The sequence below is a fragment of the Nerophis ophidion genome, linkage group LG05 (genome assembly GCF_033978795.1).
Source record: "Nerophis ophidion isolate RoL-2023_Sa linkage group LG05, RoL_Noph_v1.0, whole genome shotgun sequence".
Classification (NCBI taxonomy): Eukaryota; Metazoa; Chordata; class Actinopteri; order Syngnathiformes; family Syngnathidae; genus Nerophis; species Nerophis ophidion.
Genome location: NC_084615.1, coordinates 5,785,303 through 5,809,734, shown reverse-complemented (window position 1 = coordinate 5,809,734; position 24,432 = coordinate 5,785,303). Strand labels below are relative to the sequence as shown.

The following is a 24,432-nucleotide window of genomic DNA, read 5'->3' as shown; positions in this document are numbered from 1 at the left end:
TGGGTTGAATTATTTAACCCAAAAATTTAGTTTATAACTCAATGTTTGTTTATTCCTACCAAACTATTGGGTTAAATTATTTAACCCAAAAGTTGAGTTTATGATAACTTAATGTTGGGTTATTCCCAACCAAACTATTGGGTTGAATTATTTAACCCAAAAGTTGAGTTATGATAACTTAATGTTGGGTTATTAACAACGAAAATGTTTGGGTTTGAATGATTTAATCTTAAAGTTGAGTTATGATAACTTAATGTTGGGTTATTCCCAACCAAACTATTGGGTTGAATTATTTAACCCAAAAGTTGAGTTATGATAACTTAATGTTGGGTTATTCCCAACCAAACTATTGGGTTGAATTATTTAACCCAAAAGTTGAGTTATGATAACTTAATGTTGGGTTATTCCCAACCAAACTATTGGGTTGAATTATTTAACCCAAAAGTTGAGTTATGATAACTTAATGTTGGGTTATTAACAACGAAAATGTTTGGGTTTGAATGATTTAATCTTAAAGTTGAGTTATGATAACTTAATGTTGGGTTATTCCCAACCAAACTATTGGGTTGAATTATTTAACCCCAAAATTTAGTTTATAACTCAATGTTTGTTTATTCCTACCCAAACTATTGGGTTAAATTATTTAACCCAAAAGTTGAGTCTATGATAACTCAATGTTGGGTTATTCCCAACCAAATTATTGGGTTGAATTATTTAACCCGAAAGATGAATTATGATAGCTTAATGTTGGGTTATTGTAAATAATGATGATAAAATTAATCCATAATAAAATTCACTTAAAAAAAGAAAAAACATTTTAATTTTTTTTTTTTTAAAAAGCGTTTGACCCAAAAAATAACCCAAAGATGGTTCATCATTTTTGAAAACCCAGAAACTGAGTTAAAAAAATAATAATTTTATAACCCAAAATAAATAGGTTCATTAAAAAAAAAAAAGAACTTCAAAATTTAACCCTACGCTTATTTATCAAAAAAACTAAAAAACAAAAAACGCATTTTTTTAGAGTGGAAAACACTCTTTTTGTCAACAGTAAAAAATAGAATAAACAAATGTTTACTGAAATGCAAGATGTAGATTAACAACATGTATTGTTGATTTTTAGGGGGGATTTTTTTATTATTATTATTCCCTTTGTTTGGTTTGAGAGACTGTGATGAGGTGGTGACTTGTCCAGGGTGTACACCGCCTTCCGCCTGAATGCAGCTGAGATAAGCTCCGGCCACCCCAAAAGGGACAAGCGGTAGAAAATGGATGGTTTGAGAGAGGGTTTGAAAATACATGCCACATAAATAAGCCTCAGCCATTTGTGAATTGTGAATTATATTTTATATAGCGCTTTTCTCTAGTGACTCAAAGCGCTTTACATAGTGAAACCCAATATCTAAGTTACATTTAGATATCTATATCTAAATATCTAAGTGGGTGGCAGGTGGGTAAAGCGTCTTGCCCAAGGACACAACGGCAGTGACTAGGATGGCGGAAGCGGGAATCGAACCTGCAACCCTCAAGTTGCTGGCACGGCCGCTCTACCAACCGAGCTATATATATTATTTAGAAAAAGTTAAAAAATGTTATAAAAAATCGTTTTTTTTGTTTTTTTTTGTCCAAATGATTTTGGATTACATACAAATTGAATTAAAGCAAAACTAAATATTTGCCTTTTTCGACTTCTTTGTTGGTCAGAGTTCTGACAGCCGTTATTTCAAAGTGTCACATTTATTGTCATATATTCAACAAACAAAACATGTATTTACTGGGGATGTTGTTTTTTTTTTTGTAAGAAAGACGACCCGGGGCGTGAAAATGTGTGAAAAACTGCAGTCGTCCTGTGATGGTGAGCATCCAGGCGGGCATCCCGGCCTTAGCCAATGGGAGGCGAGGAGGAGGATGGGGTTGCCAGACGCTGCGTTTTGACGTAGAAGGGAGGAGGAGGATGGAGGATGGAGCGGCGCCTCAAAGTTTAGCCGACGGCCGCACAAAAGCATCCAGTCCGTCCAAAGAGGCCGCTTTAGTCCTGCCGAACCAACATGGAGTCTGATTCCTGCACTTGTGGAGCAGTTTGACCCAAGTCCACTCCAGTTCGCCTCCAACTTGCAGCAGAGACATGGAGCCACCACCGAGTCCTCCTCCCAAAGCTGCCCAGCATGAGCCCATCAGCTTCGGCATCGACCAGATCCTAGGAGCCGCCGCGGAGCCGGGAGAGAGCGGAGCGGGACGACAGCGTGATGCCGGCAGCGGGGATGGTTACTACAGCCTGGGGAGTCCCGGCCGGACCTGCACGCCCTCCTACACGGCTCTGTCCATCTCCTTCTCCGGCATCGGGCCCCCGCTGGACGCGCCGCACGGCCCCGGGTACGCGGCCGACAGCCGGAGTGTTGGCGGCCGAGGGGTGATCCGAGTGCCGGCCCACAGACCGCCGACAGCCCCCGGACCCGCGGCCCCGATGCAGAGCGCCGTCCCCGGCTTTGGAGGGCTCTGTTTCCCCTGGATAGGGAACCGCTTTGCCAAGGACAGAATATCAGGTTTTATTTATTTCATCTTTTATTTTTAAATAAATCCGTGCATCATTCTTACGAATGCCGTTCGGAAACTTTAAAGGCATTTTTTTTTTTATTTAAATATGCTAAAATAAAATGCACAAATCTAGCTCAAAAATTAAATCAAGTCTAAATAATACATATTATTTAGTACAAAGTTGCACTTTTTTAATATAATGATAACAAGCTATTTTTACTTAATTGAATTATTTTCAGTTATTTAATGTTGTTTAATGTATTTTAAAAAAAAATCTAAAATGGGCTCCAACGCCCCCCCCCCGCCCCCCGCGACACCGAAAGGGACAAACGGTAAAAAATGGATGGATGGATTGTGAAAAAAAATTTAAACAATAATGAGTGATCCATTGACCTTTTCTAAAGTTGGTAAAATGTATATATTTTTAATATAATAATAACAACTCCATTTAGCTTATTTTCCTGTTTTAAAAAAATATTTTTTAATGTTGTTTAATGAAATTGTTTTATTTAATATTGAGTGTAATAAATACAAACAAAAATGTACACAATAATGAGTGATCCATTGACATTTTCTAAAGTTGATCAAATGTATACATGTTTAATATAATAATAACAACTCCATTTAGCTTATTTTCATGTTTTTTATAATATTTTTTAATGTTGTTTAATGAAATTGTTTTATTTAATATTGAGTGTAATAAATACGAACAAAAATGTACACAATCATGAGTGATCCATTGACATTTTTTAAAGTTGGTCAAATGTATATTTTTGATTGAATAACAACAAGGCATTCATGTTATTGAAACAATCTTTAATGTTTTTAATGTATTTTTTAAATCTAAAATAGAGTGTATACAAACACAAATGTAAACAATAATGAGTGATCATTGACATGTTTTAAAGTTGTTCAAATGTGTTATTATTTTATACATATATTAATAACAATGTGTAGCTATTCTACTTCATTTAGATCATTTTCATGTTTTTTTATTTTCTATTTTAATGTTGTTTAATGTCATCTGTTTATTTAAAATTGAGTGTGGTATATACAAACAAATATGTAAACAGTAATGAGTGATCCATTGACATTTTTTTAACTTGGTAAAATGTATATTTTTAATACAATAATCAGTTTTTTTTATTATTAGTTTGAGTGTTGTTTAATGTATTTTTAATTAAATATTGAGTGTATAAAATACAAACAAAACTATAAACAATAATCAGTGATCCATTGACATTTTTTTAAAGTTGTTAAAATGTATATTTTTAATATGATAATAGCAAGGCGTAGCTATTTTATTTATTTTATCCACTTTTCACGTTTTTTTAATTAATTTGAATGTTGTTTATTCACAGTTTTTATTTTAATATTGAGTGTGTAAAGTACAAAAAAGGATGGAAACAATAATGAGTGATACGTAGACATTTTTTAAAGTTGGTAAAATAATTTTAAAAATTATCTGTAAATGTGCGATGAACACATTTATTATTCGGAAATTATATGAGAATAACAGAAAGGGGAAATTAATAAATAGGAATTATTTTTGGAATGATGAAAAACGGAATTTTTACAAATGTTATAAAAAGTAATCACTTTTTTAAAGGCAAATATCTGACCAGGTAACACATTTTTCTATTTTAAGAAGTGCATAAATATTCATTCCAAAATCAAAATTTTTCAGAACAATTATTAGTTTCATCTCATACTTTATTTATATATTTTTTTATGTTATAGTAAATATTAGTTATGGATGTCCTGGTGCTTCAAGCCTCATGTATAAAGTACATTTTGTTCATATAAAATATTAAATACAAATATTACAATTAAAAAAAGCACAAGCATGATGGATGAATATTTGCAAAATAAGATAACAAATATGATGTAAAATTATAGAAAATATATTAAAAAAATAAATCAATAAAAAATTGGATTTTAGGCTCATGTCTCTCTTGTCCTCCTCCCCGCAGCGGCTCTGGTTCCTTTCTCGGTCACCAGGCGGATAGGACACCCCTACCAGAACCGGACCCCCCCTAAGAGGAAAAAGCCCCGCACGTCCTTCTCCAGGGTGCAGATCTGCGAGCTGGAGAAGAGATTCCACCGCCAGAAGTACTTGGCCAGCGCCGAGAGGGCCGCCTTGGCCAAGAGCCTCAAGATGACGGACGCTCAGGTCAAAACCTGGTTCCAGAACCGCAGAACCAAGTGGAGGTCATTGATTTTTCAAAATGCTAAATAATCTTGTTTAATCAGAGTGGAAGTTTATTTTTTAATTGATATTTTTCCTGAAATATTTTTTGCAGGAAAACATTTAATTTAAAAATATTTATAAATGAATTTCCCCAACGATGATGGCTATTAATATTTTATTGGTGCACGTCAGGCAAAAAAATAAATAAAAATACATTTAGAAAATGCTAAATAATCACGTTTATTCAGAGTTTAAGTTTATTTCTAATTGATATTTTTTCAGAAATATTTTTTGAGGTAAAAAAATGATTTAAAAATATTTATAAACTCATTTCCCTAATGATGATCATGATGATGATTCTGGCAATTAATATTGGATTGGTGCACGTCAGACGAAAAAAAAAATACATTTAGAAAATGCTACATAATCACGTTTATTCAGAGTTTAAGTTAAATTTTAATTGATATTTTTTCCGATTTTTTTTTTTGCAGGAAAAAAATGTTTTATAAATTATTTTTAGACGAATTTCCCCAATGATGATGATGCAGATTCTGGCTATTAATATTGGATTAGTGCACGTTAGACAAAAAGAATAAATAAAACAAATTAGAAAATGCAAAATAATCACGTTTATTCAGAATTTGAGTTAATTTTTAATTGATATTTTTTCCGATTTTTTTTTTTTTTTGCAGGAAAAAAAATGTTTTATAAATTATTTTTAAACGAATTTCCCCAATGATGATGATGATTCTGGCTATTAATATTTTATTGGTGCACGTCAGGCAAAAAAAAAAAAAAAAAAAACATTTAGAAAATGCTAAATAATCACGTTTATTCAGAGTTTAAGTTTATTTCTAATTGATATTTTTTCAGAAATATTTTTTGAGGTAAAAAAATTATTTAAAAATATTTATAAACTAATTTCCCCAATGATGATGATGATGATTCTGGCTATTAATATTTTATTGGTGCACGTCAGGCAAAAAAAAAAAAAAAAAATTAGAAAATGCTAAATAATCACGTTTATTCAGAGTTTAAGTTTATTTCTAATTGATATTTTTTCAGAAATATTTTTTGAGGTCAAAAAATTATTTAAAAATATTTATAAACTCATTTCCCCAACGATGAGGATGATGATTCTGGCTATTAATATTTTATTGGTGCACGTCAGGCAAAAAAAATATATATATAAAATGCTAAATAATCACGTTTATTCAGAGTTTAAGTTTATTTTTAATTGATATGTTTCCAGAAATATTTTTTGCAGGAAAACATTTAATTTAAAAATGTTTATAAACGAATTTCCCCAACGATGATGGCTATTAATATTTTATTGGTGCACGTCAGGCAAAAAAATATATAAAAATATAAAATGCTAAATAATCACGTTTATTCAGAGTTTAAGTTTATTTTTAATTGGTATGTTTCCAGAAATATTTTTTGCAGGGACAAAAAATCAATTTAAAAATATTTATAAACTCATTTCCCCAATGATAATGATGATGATTCTGATTATTAATATTGGATTAGTGCACGTCAGGCAAAAAAAAAAAAATAAATAAAAAAAAACATTTAGAAAATGCTAAATAATCACGTTTATTCAGAGTTTAAGTTTATTTCTAATTGATATTTTTTCAGAAATATTTTTTGAGGTCAAAAAATTATTTAAAAATATTTATAAACTCATTTCCCCAACGATGATGATGATGATTCTGGCTATTAATATTTTATTGGTGCGCGTCAGGCAAAAATATATATATATAAAATGCTAAATAATCACGTTTATTCAGAGTTTAAGTTTATTTTTAATTGATATGTTTCCAGAAATATTTTTTGCAGGAAAACATTTAATTTAAAAATGTTTATAAACGAATTTCCCCAACAATGATGGCTATTAATATTTTATTGGTGCACGTCAGGCAAAAAAATATATAAAAATATAAAATGCTAAATAATCACGTTTATTCAGAGTTTAAGTTTATTTCTAATTGATATTTTTTCAGAAATATTTTTAGAGGTAAAAAAATTATTTAAAACTATTTATAAACTAATTTCCCCAATGATGATGATGATGATTCTGGCTATTAATATTTTATTGGTGCACGTCAGGCAAAAAAAAAAAATACATATATAAAATGCTAAATAATCACGTTTATTCAGAGTTTAAGTTTATTTTTAATTGGTATGTTCCCAGAAACATTTTTTTGCAGGGAAAAAAATCAATTTAAAAATATTTATAAACTCATTTCCCCAATGATAATGATGATGATTCTGGCTATTAATATTGGATTAGTGCACGTCAGGCAAAAAAAATAAAAAATAAAAAAAACATTTAGAAAATGCTAAATAATCACGTTTATTCAGAGTTTAAGTTTATTTCTAATTGATATTTTTTCTGAAATATTTTTTGAGGTAAAAAAATGATTTAAAAATATTTATAAACTCATTTCCCCAATGATGATGATGATGATTCTGGCTATTAATATTGGATTGGTGCACGTCAGGCAAAAAAAAAAAACATTTAGAAAATGCTAAATAATCACGTTTATTCAGAGTTTAAGTTCATTTTTAATTGATATTTTTTCAGAATTTTTTTTTTTGCAGGAAAAAAAATGTTTTATAAATTATTTTTAAACGAATTTCCCTAATGATGATGATGAGGATTCTGGCTATTAATATTTTATTGGTGCACGTCAGACAAAAAAAAAAAAAAAAAAACATTTAGAAAATGCTAAATAATCACGTTTATTCAGAGTTTAAGTTTATTTCTAATTGATATTTTTTCAGAAATATTTTTTGAGGTAAAAACAATATTAAAAAATATTTATAAACTAATTTCCCCAATGATGATGATGATGATTCTGGCTATTAATATTGGATTAGTGCACGTCAGACAAAAATAATAAATAAAACAAATTAGAAAATGCAAAATAATCACGTTTATTCAGAATTTGAGTACATTTTTAATTGATATTTTTTCCGAATTTTTTTTTTTTGCAGGAAAAAAAATGTTTTGTAAATTATTTTTAAACGAATTCCCCCAATGATGATGATGCAGATTCTGGCTATTAATATTGGATATGTGCACGTCAGGCGGCAGACGGCGGAGGAGCGGGAGGCGGAGCGCCAGCAGGCCAATCGTCTGATCCTGCAGCTGCAGCAGTCCGCCCTGCACAAGTCCTTGGGCGAGTCGGCCGTGTCGGACCCGCTGTGCGCGCACAACTCCTCCCTCTACGCCCTGCAGAACCTGCAGCCCTGGGCCGAGGACAGGGAGTAGGAAGATAACCCCCCCAACCCCCAGTCACGTGAGGACGATGCATCTGGGGACTGACGTCACCTCCTGCAGGACGGGTGCACACTTCGGAATGATTGGACCTTGTTCTTGGCGAGTCACGTGACCTTTCAAAGCGGGCCTGGACTCCATTGGACTTTTTCAAAAGAAACTGTTCCAGCCATCCATCCATTAATCCATCCATTTCCCTCCACTCATCCGAGCTGGGGTCGCGGGGGCAGCAGCCTAAGCAGAGAAGCCCGGACTTAATCGATGTCTTCCTATTATCCTGGAGGGGAGGTGGAGTGACAGCAGGCTCCCAATCACACATTTGTAATCAGTCCGGCACTTAAAACTCCCCCCGGAGCTAATTTATATACGAATTAACGCCATTTATTCACGGACACAATCGTGTACATATGAGGTTTGTAAGTATGCATGTTCAGTGATGGTGATTATATTATCTGTGTTTTGTTTTTTTGTACTTTTATCGTGTCAATAACACATTTTTTTTGTGACCACGTTGTCGGAGGTTTTATTGACGCATTCCACAGTAAATTGCTGTAATCAAAACATAAAACATGACTACACACTTATATTTTACAGAGATGAACTGAAAGCATTTCACAATAAAATGCAACAAGAAATTACTTATTGAAATGAAGTTTTCTCCTAAAGGCTTCTGTGTGGACTGCGTTGCACACTCCTGCACAGCAGGTGGCAGTATGCAGTTAAACTAAGAGAGGAAGTCACTATTAAAAAACTCTATTGCAACTTTTTACATTCATTGTATTTCATAGGGGTGTGAATGTTCGGACACCTAATGATTTCATCTAATCCAAATTCATGGGGTCATGATTCCATTCGGAATTCATTTTGACCCAAAACTGATTCCGGCAGTGTATTATTTACTATAATAATTGTAATGGAACTTTTTCAAAACAGGGTGCAGGTTAGAAAAGCTCCTACTGCTTGCATTTTTTAAAATGCATTTTTATAATGTGTGTGTATGTACATATATATATATGTGTGTGTGTATGTATGTATATATATATATATATATATACGTCGATCATAATATTTTATTAGAGCGTATCAAAACACGAATTGGTATGTCAGACTTAGCCCTGTCTTGGTTTAACTCTTATCTTACTGACAGGGTGCAGTGTGTCTCCCATAACAATGTGACCTCGGACTACGTTAAGGTAACGTGTGGAGTTCCCCAGGGTTCAGTCCTTGGCCCTGCGCTCCTCAGCATCTACATGCTGCCGCTAGGTGACATCATACGCAAATACGGTATTAGCTTTCACTGCTATGCTGATGACACCCAACTCTACATGCCCCTAAAGCTGACCAACACGCCGGATTGTAGTCAGCTGGAGGCGTGTCTTGATGAAATTAAACAATGGATGTCCGCTAACTTTTTGCAACTCAACGGCAAAAAAACGGAAATGCTGATTATCGGTCCTGCTAGACACCGACCTCTATTTAATAATACAACTTTAACATTTGACAACCAAATAATTAAACAAGGTGACTCGGTAAAAAATCTGGGTATTATCTTCCACCCAACTCTCTCCTTTGAGTCACACATTAAAAGCGTTACTAAAACGGCCTTCTTCGCTCCATTTTGTCCACTAAAGACGCTGAGATCATTATCCATGCGTTTGTTACGTCTCGTCTCGATTACTCTAACGTATTATTTTGGGGTCTCCCCATGTCTAGCATTAAAAGATTACAGTTGGTACAAAATGCAGCTGCTAGACTTTTGACAAGAACAAGAAAGTTTGATCACATTACGCCTGTACTGTATATACCTTTATATACATATATACATACATATATACCTATACTGGCTCACCAGCACTGGCTTCCTGTGCACTTAAGATGTGACTTTAAGGTTTTACTACTTACGTATAAAATACTACACGGTCTAGCTCCAGCCTATCTTGCCGATTGTATTGTACCATATGTCCCGGCAAGAAATCTGCCTTCAAAGGACTCCGGCTTATTAGTGATTCCCAAAGCCCAAAAAAAGTCTGCGGGCTATAGAGCGTTTTCATTTCGGGCTCCAGTACTCTGGAATGCCCTCCCGGTAACAGTTCGAGATGCCACCTCAGTAGAAGCATTTAAGTCTCACCTTAAAACTCAATTGTATACTCTAGCCTTTAAATAGACCTCCTTTTTAGACCAGTTGATCTGCCGTTTCTTTTCTTTTTCTCCTCTGTCCCACTCTCCCCTGTGGAGGGGGGGACACAGGTCCGGTGGCCATGGCCAGAATGGACCGCTCGTCTGTGTATCGGCTTGGGACATCTCTGCGCTGCTGATCCGCTTCCGCTTGGGTTGGTTTCCTGCTGGCTCCACTGTGGACGGGACTCTCGCTGCTGTGTTGGATCCACTTTGGACTGGACTCTGACGGTTGTGTTAGATCCACTATGGATTGGACTTTCACAATATCATGTTGGACCCACTCGACATCCATTGTTTTTGGTCCCCTAGGGTGGGGGGGCGGGAGATGCCCACATATGCGGTCCTCTTCAAGGTTTCTCATAGTCATCATTGTCACTGTCACTGACGTCCCACTGGGTGTGAGTTTTCCTTGCCCATATGTGGGCTCTACCGAGGATGTCGTTGTGGTTTGTTAAAGTAAAGTTAAAGTAGCAATGATTGTCACACACACACACTAGGTGTGGTGAAATTATTCTCTGCATTTGACCCATCGCCCTTGATCACCCCCTGGGAGGTGAGGGGAGCAGTGAGCAGCAGTGCTGCCGCGCCCGGGAATCATTTTTGGTGATTTAACCCCCAATTCCAAGCCGTGATGCCGAGTGCCAAGCAGGTAGGTAATGGCTCCCATTTTTATAGTCTTTGGTATGACTCAGCCGGGATTTGAACTCACAACCTACCCATCTCAGGGCGGACACTCTAACCACTAGGCCACTGAGTAGGTTGTGCAGCCCTGTGAGAAAATTGTTATTTAGGGCTATATAAATAAACTGTAAATGGTAAAACTAAATCATTTTAATTTTATAGTAAACTACAATAAAATTACAAACACAAGTTTAAGCATAGTTGTAATTTTATTGTAATTAACTGCAAAACTAACTACTCTGCAGTTACAGTAAATTGCTGTAAATATATTTCACAGTGAATTACTGTAAATGGTGCAACTAAATAGTTTGTCATTTTAAAGTAAACTACAATAAAATGACAAACGTGAAGTTACAGTATAGTAGTATTTTTACTGTAATTAACTGCAACCTTGCAGTTACAGTAAATTGCTGTAAAAATATATCACAGTGAATTACTGTAAATCCATCCATCCATTTTCAATAAAAATGTTTACAGTGTGCAAAAACAAGAAAACACCCAATAAAGTAGCAACCATTTCTTAAATAAAGTTTATTGATAAATATATTCATTTTTATACAACAACTGAAAACACACAGGAGTTATTGGGACGTTTTTATGCGGTCTGGTCAGTCTGTGATTCCGTGTCTGGATGTTTCTGCGGACTCATGACAATTCAGTTTTCTACCCAAATCAGAGGAATTATTAGAAAACCATGTTTTTAAAAATGTTGGAAAATGAAAATTTCAATATTTTGCGCATTTCAGAGAACCAAGTCCACTTTTTATATTGTTATTAACTTTTCAAAGTGACTCCAGAAGCCCTGAAGGGAGGTGCAGTGGCAGCTTGAGTAAAACAAAGAAAACATGGTCCCAAACCCGCTAAGCTAATTTCATATTCAAATGAACAAAAAACCCTTGTTTTTTTTTAGTTACGTTTAAGTTGAGTCTCACTGTGCCACACTTTAAAAAAGTCCTCTTTTTTTTATTTTTTTTTTATTGAAATGGCTTTTAAGTCAGTATTTTCCCTTGAAGATGTCACATCCCACTCAGTGGTGGCTCCTTCACAGTGAAAGTTCAGGTCAAAGCGCAGGCCTGGGCAATTATTTTGAGAAGAAAATGTGTCCGGGGGTCGGTTTATCAGATTTTTAGGAACACTAACACAAAACCTCACAATACTGTCTGATTGAATGCTAAAAACGGAATGGAATTTTAATTTTTTTTAACTGAATGACACACCCAGAATGTACATGAAAATAAAGAATGTGGGATTTACAATATTACCTATGACGGATAAAACACTGAATATTGACAACATATGAACGTCACCCCCCCCCTCCATCCACATATTTTACAATCAAGACAAACGCAACAAAAATGTAACAAACACAGCAAAATATGAACGCGGAAAAACAAAAAAACCCCTCCTATAATCTGATATATGTGATATATCACTAAGCTTTAGAACAGGGGTGCCCATTACGTCGATCGCGAGCTACCAGTCGACCGCGGGGGGTGTGTCAGTCGATCTCCAGCCAGGCTTTTAAAAAAAATAGACCTAAAAATTAGTGATCATCAATCTTCACCAAGACGTCACTTAAATGACATTCACGGTACCGGAGGGTCTTGTGAGATGACGCTGGCTGCTGCAAGATCATTATTATGAAAATATGACCGAGAGGAAGGCGAGAAACACTTTTTATTTCAACAGACTCTCGCGCCGTACCTTCCGTCAAAACTCTAAAGGCCGACTGCACATTTCCTATCTTCACAATAAAAGCCCTGCTTCATGCTGCCTGCGCTAACTAAATACAGAGTCTCGGAAAACTGGCGTGCACAGGCGATCCCTCAGAAAGGTGGCGTGCACAAGTCCAGCTTTCCGAGACTCTTATTTTGTTAGCGCAGGCAGCATGAAGCAGGGCTTTTATTGTGAAGATAGGAAATGTGCAGTCGGCCTTTAGAGTTTTGACGGAAGGGACGGCGCGAAAGTCTGTTGAAATAAAAAGTGTTTCTCGCCTTCCTCTCTGTCATTTTTTCATAATAATGAACTGGCAGCAGCCAGCGTCATCTCACAAGACCCTCGGGTGCCGTGAATGTCAATCAAGCAAGCTACGGAATTTGCCGCCAATTTTTTCTTGTAAAGTGTATGGAAGTTGGATGAATTAGATGCCAAAAACCAACCACTTTCATGTGGTATTGTACAGAAAGGACAACTTTTTTTCCCTTCCATTTGAAAATGTGGGCGTTATCATCATTACTGTCTGATTCCAATCAATGCAAGTCATCAGAATCAGGTAATACACCAACTTATATTCTTGTCTTTGTGAAAGAAAGACATCTATATGTGTTACACATGCTTGTATTATCATTAAACACATTCAGCTTGTTTACAAAAATGTCTCTTTCATAAATAAATAAATATAAATGATATATATAAATGAGGTAGATCCCCTCGAGTTGGTCAATTGAAAAGTAGCTCGCCTGCAGAAAAAGTGTGGGCACCCCTGCATTAGAGCTTTGTTGTAAAGAATTCTGTCCATGTCTGTCCCTGACACCCACATTTCAGGCTCTGGAAACACTCTGTGGAAACGCTCCCCACCTACACTGCTTGGTGCCTCCTCTCAGCTGCGGTGACGTAGATGACCATAGTAACTAATTAGATGACCATAGTAACTAATTAGATGACCATAGTAACTAATTAGATGACCATAGTAACTAGTATATCATTCTAAAGTACAGATTCCAACCATTGAAATACTTTATATAGTTGAAGACTTACGGTCATTAGAAAACATGAGTGCACATTGACGTGAATTACTGAACTCATATTATGCTCCGCATATGGTGAATGTTCCTATTCGCCTTGGAGAAAGCAAACCACCAAGTTTAATTAAATAGTGGTGTGGAGGGGGGGTGTGGCCTGCGGGCCTGCAGCGAAGGTGCGTAGATGGCCCCACCTGTCACTCTGTATAAGCAGCAAACCGGGAGGAAAGAGGTGGTTGGAGCTGGAGCAAGAGCACGAGTGAGAGTGTGAGCGTGACAAACACGGACAGAAAAAAGACAATTGCTGAAAAGCAGAGAAAATAAAACTGTATTGTAACCCTGATCTGGGCTCTCATGACGTTGATTGGTGGTCCGAAGAACCCCAAGGAGGGCAACTTCCACAAGTGGTATTTCAGTTTGAGCACATAAATAGATACAACCCCTTAGTTTGATATTCTCAGGTGGATTGGTTAACTTCTTGTTGGAAAAGAGGCTCTGATTGTGAAGTGAAGTGAATTATATTTATATAGCGCTTTTCTCAAGTGACTCAAAGCGCTTTACATAGTGAAACCCAATATCCAAGTTACATTAAAACCAGTGTGGGTGGCACTGGGAGCGGGTGGGTAAAGTGTCTTGCCCAAGGACACAACGGCAGTGACTAGGATGGCACAAGCGGGAATCGAACCTGCAACCCTCAAGTTGCTGGCACGGCCACTCTACCAACCGAGCTATGCCGCCCCACCTCCGGACTCCGGAATGACAAAGTGCTAACCATAACCTTGAGAAAAGACTACCTGTCTAGCTCAACGCTTACATTTGAGTTATGACTTAAAGCAGTTGTTTTCCAGACACTTACACACGAACATCTCCTTTTATGGCCAGGATGTGCTCTCCTGACATAGCACACACACCCAGAGACAGAAAGGAGGAATAAAAAAAAAAACGATAGTTTGGCTTCGCCATTTTTTGACCGGAGTTCCTCCAGGTACTGCAGACCCGTTTAATGACATTCGCTGGTAAAAAAAGAAAAGAGAAAAAAAAGTGACTTTTTGTTAGAATAATTACATATAATTATTGGACGGCGTGGCGCAGTGGTAGAGTGGCCGTGCGCAACCCGAGGGTCACTGGTTCAAATCCCACCTAGAACCAACCTCGTCACGTCCGTTGTGTCCTGAGCAAGACACTTCACCCTTGCTCCTGATGGGTGCTGGTTAGCGCCTTGCATGGCAGCTCCCTCCATCAGTGTGTGAATGTGGAAGTAGTGTCAAAGCGCTTTGAGTACCTTGAAGGTAGAAAAGCGCTATACAAGTACAACTCATTTATTTAAGTTATCACACAACTCTTACACTTAAAGGCTGTTGCCATAGTTACTATCAATTGTGCTCAAGTTGTACTTTTCTATCTGTGCGAAGGGCACGCGCCTTGTAATCTTCCACGACATATGAGGGGTGGTCCTCGCCAAAGATGTTATCTTTGTCCTAGCCCGCTAACAGCCAAGGACGGACTTCAAGTACCTCAATGAATATAAGACGACCGGCACATTCCTATCACGTCTTGTGCGTACTGCGAGCTGCTTTGCATGATATGTGTGACAACTCCTTTTTAGAAACAGCCTCGGTGATGTTAAGTAGGGGAACTCCTGAATAACGGGACGGCGTGGCGCAGTGGGAGAATGGCCGTGCGCAACCCGAGGGTCACTGGTTCAAATCCCACCTAGAACCAACCTCGTCACGTCCGTTGTGTTCTGAGCAAGACACTTCACCCTTGCTCCTGATGGGTGCTGGTTGGCACCTTGCATGGCAGCTCCCTCCATCAGTGTGTGAATGTGAATGTGGAAGTAGTGTCAAAGCGCTTTGAGTACCTTGAAGGTAGAAAAGCGCTATACAAGTACAACCCATTTATCATTTATTTAAGTTATCACACAACTCTTACATTTAAAGGCTGTTGCTATAGTTACTATCAATTGTGCTCAAGTTGTACTTTTCTATCTGTGCGAAGGGCACGCGCCTTGTAATCTTCCACGACATATGAGGGGTGGTCCTCGCCAAAGATGTTATCTTTGTCCTAGCCCGCTAACAGCCAAGGACGGACTTCAAGTACCTCAATGAATATAAGACGACTGGCACATTCCTATCACGTATTGTGCGTACTGCAAGCTGCTTTGCATGATATGTGTGACAACTCCTTTTTAGAAACAGCCTCGGTGATGTTAAGTAGGGGAACTCCTGAATAACGGGACGGCGTGGCGCAGTGGGAGAATGGCCGTGCGCAACCCGAGGGTCACTGGTTCAAATCCCGCCTAGAACCAACCTCGTCACGTCCGTTGTGTCCTTGAGCAAGACACTTCACCCTTGCTCCTGATGGGTGCTGGTTGGCGCCTTGCATGGCAGCTCCCTCCATCAGTGTGTGAATGTGAATGTGGAAGTAGTGTCAAAGCGCTTTGAGCACCTTGAAGGTAGAAAAGCGCTAAACAAGTACAACTCATTTATTTAAGTTATCACACAACTCTTACACTTAAAGGCTGTTGCTATAGTTACTATCAATTGTGCTCAAGTTGTACTTTTCTATCTGTGCGAAGGGCACGCGCCTTGTAATCTTCCACGACATATGAGGGGTGGTCCTCGCCAAAGATGTTATCTTTGTCCTAGCCCGCTAACAGCCAAGGACGGACTTCAAGTACCTCAATGAATATAAGACGACCGGCACATTCCTATCACGTATTGTGCGTACTGCAAGCTGCTTTGCATGATATGTGTGACAACTCCTATTTAGAAGCAGCCTCGGTGATGTCAAGTAGGGGAACTCCTGAATAACGGGACGGCGTGGCGCAGTGGGAGAATGGCCGTGCGCAACCCGAGGGTCACTGGTTCAAATCCCACCTAGAACCAACCTCGTCACGTCCGTTGTGTCCTGAGCAAGACACTTCACCCTTGCTCCTGATGGGTGCTGGTTAGCGCCTTGCATGGCAGCTCCCTCCATCAGTGTGTGAATGTGTGTGAATGGGTAAATGTGGAAGTAGTGTCAAAGCGCTTTGAGTACCTTGAAGGTAGAAAAGCGCTATACAAGTACAACCCATTTATTTAAGTTATCACACAACTCTTACACTTAAAGGCTGTTGCTATAGTTACTATCAATTGTGCTCAAGTTGTACTTTTCTATCCGTGCGAAGGGCACGCGCCTTGTAATCTTCCACGGCATATGAGGGGTGGTCCTCGCCAAAGATGTTATCTTTGTCCTAGACCACTAACAGCCAAGGACGGACTTCAAGTACCTCAATGAATATAAGACGACCGGCACATTCCTATCACGTATTGTGCGTACTGCAAGCTGCTTTGCATGATATGTGTGACAACTCCTTTTTAGAAGCAGCCTCGGTGATGTTAAGTAGGGGAACTCCTGAATAACGGGACGGCGTGGCGCAGTGGGAGAATGGCCGTGCGCAACCCGAGGGTTACTGGTTCAAATCCCACCTAGAACCAACCTCGTCACGTCCGTTGTGTCCTGAGCAAGACACTTCACCCTTGCTCCTGATGGGTGCTGGTTAGCGCCTTGCATGGCAGCTCCCTCCATCAGTGTGTGAATGTGAATGTGGAAGTAGTGTCAAAGCGCTTTGAGTACCTTGAAGGTAGAAAAGCGCTATACAAGTACAACTCATTTATTTAAGTTATCACAAAACTCTTACACTTAAAGGCTGTTGCTATAGTTACTATCAATTGTGCTCAAGTTGTACTTTTCTATCTGTGTGAAGGGCACGCGCCTTGTAATCTTCCACGACATATGAGGGGTGCTCCTCGCCAAAGATGTTATCTTTGTCTTAGCCCGCTAACAGCCAAGGACGGACTTCAAGTACCTCAATGAATATAAGACGACCGGCACATTCCTATCACGTATTGTGCGTACTGCAAGCTGCTTTGCATGATATGTGTGACAACTCCTTTTTAGAAGCAGCCTCGGTGATGTTAAGTAGGGGAACTCCTGAATAACGGGACGGCGTGGCGCAGTGGGAGAATGGCCGTGCGCAACCCGAGGGTCACTGGTGCAAATCCCACCTAGAACCAACCTCGTCACGTCCGTTGTGTCCTGAGCAAGACACTTCACCCTTGCTCCTGATGGGTGCTGGTTAGCGCCTTGCATGGCAGCTCCCTCCATCAGTGTGTGAATGTGAATGTGGAAGTAGTGTCAAAGCGCTTTGAGTACCTTGAAGGTAGAAAAGCGCTATACAAGTACAACCCATTTATTTTAGTTATCACACAACTCTTACACTTAAAGGCTGTTGCCATAGTTACTATCAATTGTGCTCAAGTTGTACTTTTCTATCTGTGCGAAGGGCACGCGCCTTGTAATCTTCCACGACATATGAGGGGTGGTCCTCGCCAAAGATGTTATCTTTGTCCTAGCCCGCTAACAGCCAAGGACGGACTTCAAGTACCTCAATGAATATAAGACGACCGGCACATTCCTATCACGTATTGTGCGTACTGCAAGCTGCTTTGCATGATATGTGTGACAACTCCTTTTTAGAAGCAGCCTCGGTGATGTCAAGTAGGGGAACTCCTGAATAACGGGATGACGTGGCGCAGTGGGAGAATGGCCGTGCGCAACCCGAGGGTCACTGGTTCAAATCCCACCTAGAACCAACCTCGTCACGTCCGTTGTGTCCTGAGCAAGACACTTCACCCTTGCTCCTGATGGGTGGTGGTTAGCGCCTTGCATGGCAGCTCCCTCCATCAGTGTGTGAATGTGGAAGTAGTGTCAAAGCGCTTTGAGTACCTTGAAGGTAGAAAAGCGCTATACAAGTACAACCCATTTATTTTAGTTATCACACAACTCTTACACTTAAAGGCTGTTGCTATAGTTACTATCAATTGTGCTCAAGTTGTACTTTTCTATCTGTGCGAAGGGCTATGTAATCTTCCACGACATATGAGGGGTGGTCCTCGCCAAAGATGTTATCTTTGTCCTAGCCCGCTAACAGCCAAGGACGGACTTCAAGTACCTCAATGAATATAAGACGACCGGCACATTCCTATCACGTATTGTGCGGACTGCAAGCTGCTTTGCATGATATGTGTGACAACTCCTTTTTAGAAGCAGCCTCGGTGATGTTAAGTAGGGGAACTCCTGAATAACGGGACGGCGTGGCGCAGTGGGAGAATGGCCGTGCGCAACCCGAGGGTCACTGGTTCAAATCCCACCTAGAACCAACCTCGTCACGTCCGTTGTGTCCTGAGCAAGACACTTCACCCTTGCTCCTGATGGGTGCTGGTTAGCGCCTTGCATGGCAGCTCCCTCCATCAGTGTGTGAATGTGAATGTGGAAGTAGTGTCAAAGCGCTTTGAGTACCTTGAAGGTAGAAAAGCGCTATACAAGTACAACTCATTTATTTAAGTTATCACACAACTCTTACACTTAAAGGCTGTTGCTATAGTTACTATCAATTGTGCTCAAGTTGTACTTTTCTATCTGTGCGAAGGGCACGCGCCTTGTAATCTTCCACGACATATGAGGGGTGGTCCTCGCCAAAGATGTTATCTTTGTCCTAGCCCGCTAACAGCCAAGGACGGACTTAAAGTACCTCAATGAAGATAAGAAGACCGGCACATTCCTATCACGTATTGTGCGTACTGCAAGCTGCTTTGCATGATATGTGTGACAACTCCTATTTAGAAACAGCCTCGGTGATGTTAAGTAGGGGAACTCCTGAATAACGGGACGGCGTGGCGCAGTGGGAGAATGGCCGTGCGCAACCCGAGGGTCAGTGGTTCAAATCCCACCTAGAACCAACCTCGTCACGTCCGTTGTGTCCTGAGCAAGACACTTCACCCTTGCTCCTGATGGGTGCTGGTTGGCGCCTTGCATGGCAGCTCCCTCCATCAGTGTGTGAATGTGAATGTGGAAGTAGTGTCAAAGCGCTTTGAGTACCTTGAAGGTAGAAAAGCGCTATACAAGTACAACCCATTTATTTAAGTTATCACACAACTCTTACACTTAAAGGCTGTTGCTATAGTTACTATCAATTGTGCTCAAGTTGTACTTTTCTATCCGTGCGAAGGGCACGCGCCTTGTAATCTTCCACGGCATATGAGGGGTGGTCCTCGCCAAAGATGTTATCTTTGTCCTAGCCCGCTAACAGCCAAGGACGGACTTCAAGTACCTCAATGAATATAAGACGACCGGCACATTCCTATCACGTATTGTGCGTACTGCAAGCTGCTTTGCATGATATGTGTGACAACTCCTATTTAGAAGCAGCCTCGGTGATGTTAAGTAGGGGAACTCCTGAATAAATAGAGGAGCGGGGGAGCTGTACCTTAGAGCAGTGGTCCGGCATAATTATGTGCTTTTATTTGTAATTATATTGAATTTGTGGACCCCAGGAAGACTAGTGGGTTGTCATGGCAACCAGCTAATGGGGATCCTTTTTAAAAAAACAACTCAAATTATGGCAGCTACAGTTTCCATCTTAAAGATGGAAATAAAAAGTGATTAGGGAATGTTTAAAAAAAAAAAAAAGCTTCATTTGCCCAGCGTGAGAAGACGTGCAATTTTTTTCCCCCCCGTAGTCAGTCACACAGAAAGTTGACATCACGGGACACACATGCACGACATAAACCTGTCAGTCCCCCGAACATCAACAAACAGTAAAAGCGGGTCCAATAATTCCAAGTACAAACACACAGAACAACAAAAAAAAAAGAAGCAACAAATAACTGTTTGAATATCGAACATTTGTCACGACATTGACGGCGGTGGAACACTTTTTTGACAACATCGCGGGTGACCTTTAACCCCTCGGTGTATTGCTGCTTGCGACCTTTCCTCTTGCATGCGTTACGGGAATATTGCTGGTCTTTGTTACCGAAGTAAAAGTATATTTACACACGGCTTTGCTCGCGCCGTCTTTTAGCCAAAATGATACCCCGAGAAAGTCTTTGTCGTCTTTTCCTCCCGGTGGATTGTTGTCTAGATGACATTCTGGAAGAGTTGGAGGGACCGCATGATGTTGTCATCCTGCGTGCGGGGAGAAGAGCATCAAGGAGGGGAACCACACTTTGTAGGACAAGAAAACATGCGCTTTTTTTCTTTTTAATGCGGACCATAGGGCGCACCGGATTATAAGGCGCACTGCCGATGGATGGTCTAGTTTCGATCTTTGTTCATGTATAAGGCGCACCGGATTATGAGGCACATTAAAGGAGTTATATTATATCCATCCATCTTCTTCCGCTTATCCGAGGTAGGGTCGCGGGGGCAGCAGCCTAAGCAGGGAAGCCCAGACTTCCGTCTCCCCAGCCACTTCGTCTAGCTCTTCCCGGGGGATCCCGAGGCCTTCCCAGGCCAGCCGGGAGACGTAGTCTTCCCAACGTGTCCTGGGTCTTCCCCGTGGCCTCCTACCGGTTGGACGTGCCCTAAACACCTCCCTAGGGAGGCGTTCGGGTGGCATCCTGACCAGATGCCCGAACCACCTCATCTGGCTCCTCTCGATGTGGAGGAGCAGCGGCTTTACTTTGAGTTCCTCCCGGATGACAGAGCTTCTCACCCTATCTCTAAGGGAGAGACCCAAACTCATTTGGGCCGCTTGTACCCGTGATCTTATCCTTTCGGTCATGACCCAAAGCTCATGACCATAGGTGAGGATGGGAACGTAGATCGACCGGTAAATTGTGGCGGTCCGCTCCCTGTATGATCAGTGTCAGAGCTTGGTCCACATTGCTGGCAGTAAGTCGAACACGTTTCCAGTGAGGGTTGGACTCCGCCAAGGTTGCCCTTTGTCACAGATTCTGTTCATAACTTTTATGGACAGAATTTCTAGGCGCAGTCAAGGCGTTGAGGGGTTCCGGTTTGGTGGCCGCGGGATTAGGTCTCTGCTTTTTGCAGATGATGTGGTCCTGTTGGCTTCATCAGGCCAAGATCTTCAGCTCTCACTGGATCGGTTGGCAGCCGAGTGTGAAGCGACCGGGATGAGAATCAGAACCTCCAAGTCCGAGTCCATGGTTCTCGCCCGGAAAAGGGTGGAATGCCATCTCCGGGTTGGGGAGGAGACCCTGCCCCAAGTGGAGGAGTTCAAGTACCTAAGAGTCTTGTTCACGAGTGAGGGAAGAGTGGATCGTGAGATCGACAGGCGGATCGGTGCGGCGTCTTCAGTAATGCGGACGTTGTATCGATCCGTTGTGGTGAAGAAGGAGCTGAGCCGGAAGGCAAAGCTCTCAATTTACCGGTCGATCTACGTTCCCATCCTCACCTGTGGTCATGAGCTTTGGGTCATGACCGAAAGGATAAGATCACGGGTACAAGTGGCCGAAATGAGTTTGGGTCTCTCCCTTAGAGATAGGGTGAGAAGCTCTGCCATCCGGGAGGAACTCAAAGTAAAGCCGCTGCTCCTCCACATGGAGAGGAGCCAGATGAGGTGGTTCGGGCATCTGGTCAGGATGCCACCCGAACGCCTCCCTAGGGAGGTGTTTAGGGCACGTCCAACCGGTAGGAGGCCACGGGGAAGACCCAGGACACGTTGGGAAGACTATGTCTCCCGGCTGGCCTGGGAACGCCTCGGGATCCCCCGGGAAGAGCTAGACGAAGTGGCTGGGGAAAGGGAAGTCTGGGTTTCCCTGCTTAAGCTGTTGCCCCCACGACCCGACCTCGGATAAGCGGAAGAAGATGGATGGATGGCGTTGATTTAATTTAACAATTTAATTTCTAGTAACGAAAAACCTAATGTTTTTGTGTTTAAACATACAAAGTTAAAATGCTAGCATAAATTGTTAGTAGTAAAAGAAAAAAATATCTCACTCAAATTTTTGGGGATCCAAAAGGGTCCTGGTCGCAAGTGTTAACAATAAGTGATACATTTTTTTCTTTAACGCTGAAGTCTCTAGAGCCTAGGTGTCAAAGTCAAGGCCCATGAGCCAGATCTGACTCACGAATGAATTATCTATGGGATGATATTTGATTAGTATTAGAACCGGCCCGCAGGCCACAGCCGCCTGCTGCTGTTTTGGTACTCCATCAGTGTTGGCGCTTGGAATTTTCAAAATGGGGTCCTCGGGACCCCATCAAGTCATAATAATGGGGTCCCCCTTTTTGTAACCGTTTTGAAAACAAATTATTATAAATGTATGCATTATCCTGTTATATCTCACATTCTATATTGTGTTTTGGAAAAAGTTTGTCATAAACATTAATTAATTGAAAAAAATACACTTTTATGCATATGTAAATGTATTCAGTTATAAACATTCATTCACTTTCTTCTTTCCTTCATGGATCTAAACTTTACTGCTGCCAGTATTTTTTTAAAATATATTTGTATAGAGTGGCCGTGCGCAACCCGAGGGTCCCTGGTTCGATCCTCACCTAGTACTAACCTCGTCACGTCCGTTGTGTCCTTAAGCAAGACACTTCACCCTTGCTCCTGATGGGTGCTGGTTAGCGCCTTGCATGGCAGCTCCCTCCACCAGCGTGTGAATGTGTGTGTGAATGTGGAAGTAGTGTCAAAGCGCTTTGAGTACCTTGAAGGTAGAAAAGCGCGATACAAGTACAACCCATTTATCATTTATATACACCTAGCCTAAATAGCATGTTAGCAATTAGCTCGCTGTCATGCAGTGACCACATGTGCCTGATTAGCACTCCAACAAGTCATTAACAGCAACAAAACTCACCTTTGTGCATTCACGCACAGTATAAAACGTTTGGTGGGCAAAAATGAGACAAAGAAGGAGTGGCATAAAACACGCATTTCTGTGGCAGCATCAGAGAAAGTTGTACATGTACACAAACTGTTGAGTAACAGTCCACACAACGGTGAGTTCAAGGGCCGCTGAAATGAGTCAGACAAAACGCTGCAAATATTGTCATCAGTGAAGCATAAACACAAACATTTTAACCTTCGTTGTGTTAGGGTCGGCACCGACCTGTTTTAGTTTTTAAATGCATAAAAACACCACATACATTTATTTTTTTGCATCAAAGCTTTTTGACTTTGTCAGGAACCTCTTTGTCAACAAAATAAAACATTTTATTTTTTTTCACTAAATTATAAAATGCTCTGGTAGAAATTATGCCCTTGGTGTTGTTAGGGTCGGTTTCGACCCAGTTCTAAAAATAAGATGATAAAGCAATGATAAGAGCCAAAACTGAACACACTGACAGCCAGCTCCTCTCCCAATCATGCGAGCTTTAGTGGATTCTCATTTTACCTTGTTATCCTGTACAAAAACAAACAAAAGACGGACACTAAAAGTGTCACTTTTTGCCACTCTGATTTTGTTTTTTTATTACTTTTGGAACTAGTAATCTATTTCTCTTGGTTTCATTTGCTTGATTGGTTGTTGTTTGTTTGATGTTGGATTTCTGTTGCTGAAAAAAATACTTTTTAGCCTTTTTCTTGAGGTAAATATATATGGGTCGAAATTGACCCGTAACACCATAGATGTTACTATTGTTAAAATTCTTAAAATGAAAAAAAAAATAAAACACATTTATTTCAGAGATGTGTTCTAATACCCCTTAGTAATAGTTAGGTAACACAACAACCTTTTTTTTTATTTATATGATTCTCTTGAGGTTCGTTTTACCATTTTTAAAAATTGAAATCGAGGGGTATACTGACAAAAAAAGGCCCAATGGCCCAAACCAAAAATATCAAAACCAATATTTTCAAGGATAAGGAAGCCTAACAAGGTAACCAAGAGTTGAGAAACAAATTGGATGATAGATCATTGTTTTAGTGTATTTTACAGCTGATTTAAGACATGGGTCAAAACCGACCTGTTAACATAAGAGATGGTAACAGGAAGCTAACACAAGAGGAAGGTTAAACAGTG

General features: G+C 40.0%; 2 protein-coding genes across 6 annotated transcripts in view; one reads left to right on the top strand and one right to left on the bottom strand.

Moving 5' to 3' along the window:
• Positions 1-1,963: 1,963 nt before the first annotated feature.
• On the top strand, positions 1,964-8,630 carry LOC133552311 (T-cell leukemia homeobox protein 3-like). Its single transcript, XM_061899533.1, has 3 exons — positions 1,964-2,543; positions 4,509-4,746; positions 7,820-8,630. The coding sequence occupies exons 1-3, from the start codon at positions 2,126-2,128 to the stop codon at positions 8,001-8,003; spliced, it is 840 nt and encodes a 279-aa protein (XP_061755517.1). The 5' UTR covers positions 1,964-2,125; the 3' UTR covers positions 8,004-8,630.
• Positions 8,631-17,248: 8,618 nt separating this feature from the next.
• LOC133552547 (Kv channel-interacting protein 1) overlaps positions 17,249-24,432 on the bottom strand; it is a 110,297-nt gene continuing 103,113 nt past the window's right edge. For all 5 annotated transcript variants that reach the window (XM_061899783.1, XM_061899784.1, XM_061899785.1 and 2 more), the window contains one exon: positions 17,249-20,620. In XM_061899783.1, the coding sequence (XP_061755767.1) occupies positions 20,573-20,620 (48 nt within the window). In that variant the 3' untranslated portion in view covers positions 17,249-20,572. The remainder of the gene's footprint in view (positions 20,621-24,432) is intronic.

Excerpts from the sequence above, each read along its gene's own strand:
- LOC133552311 (XM_061899533.1), top strand. The coding sequence starts at position 2,126 with ATGGAGCCACCACCGAGTCCTCCTCCCAAAGCTGCCCAGCATGAGCCC. Across the intron at positions 2,544-4,508 it reads TGCCAAGGACAGAATATCAG|CGGCTCTGGTTCCTTTCTCG; the intron begins GTTTTATTTATT and ends TCCTCCCCGCAG. Across the intron at positions 4,747-7,819 it reads AACCGCAGAACCAAGTGGAG|GCGGCAGACGGCGGAGGAGC; the intron begins GTCATTGATTTT and ends TGTGCACGTCAG.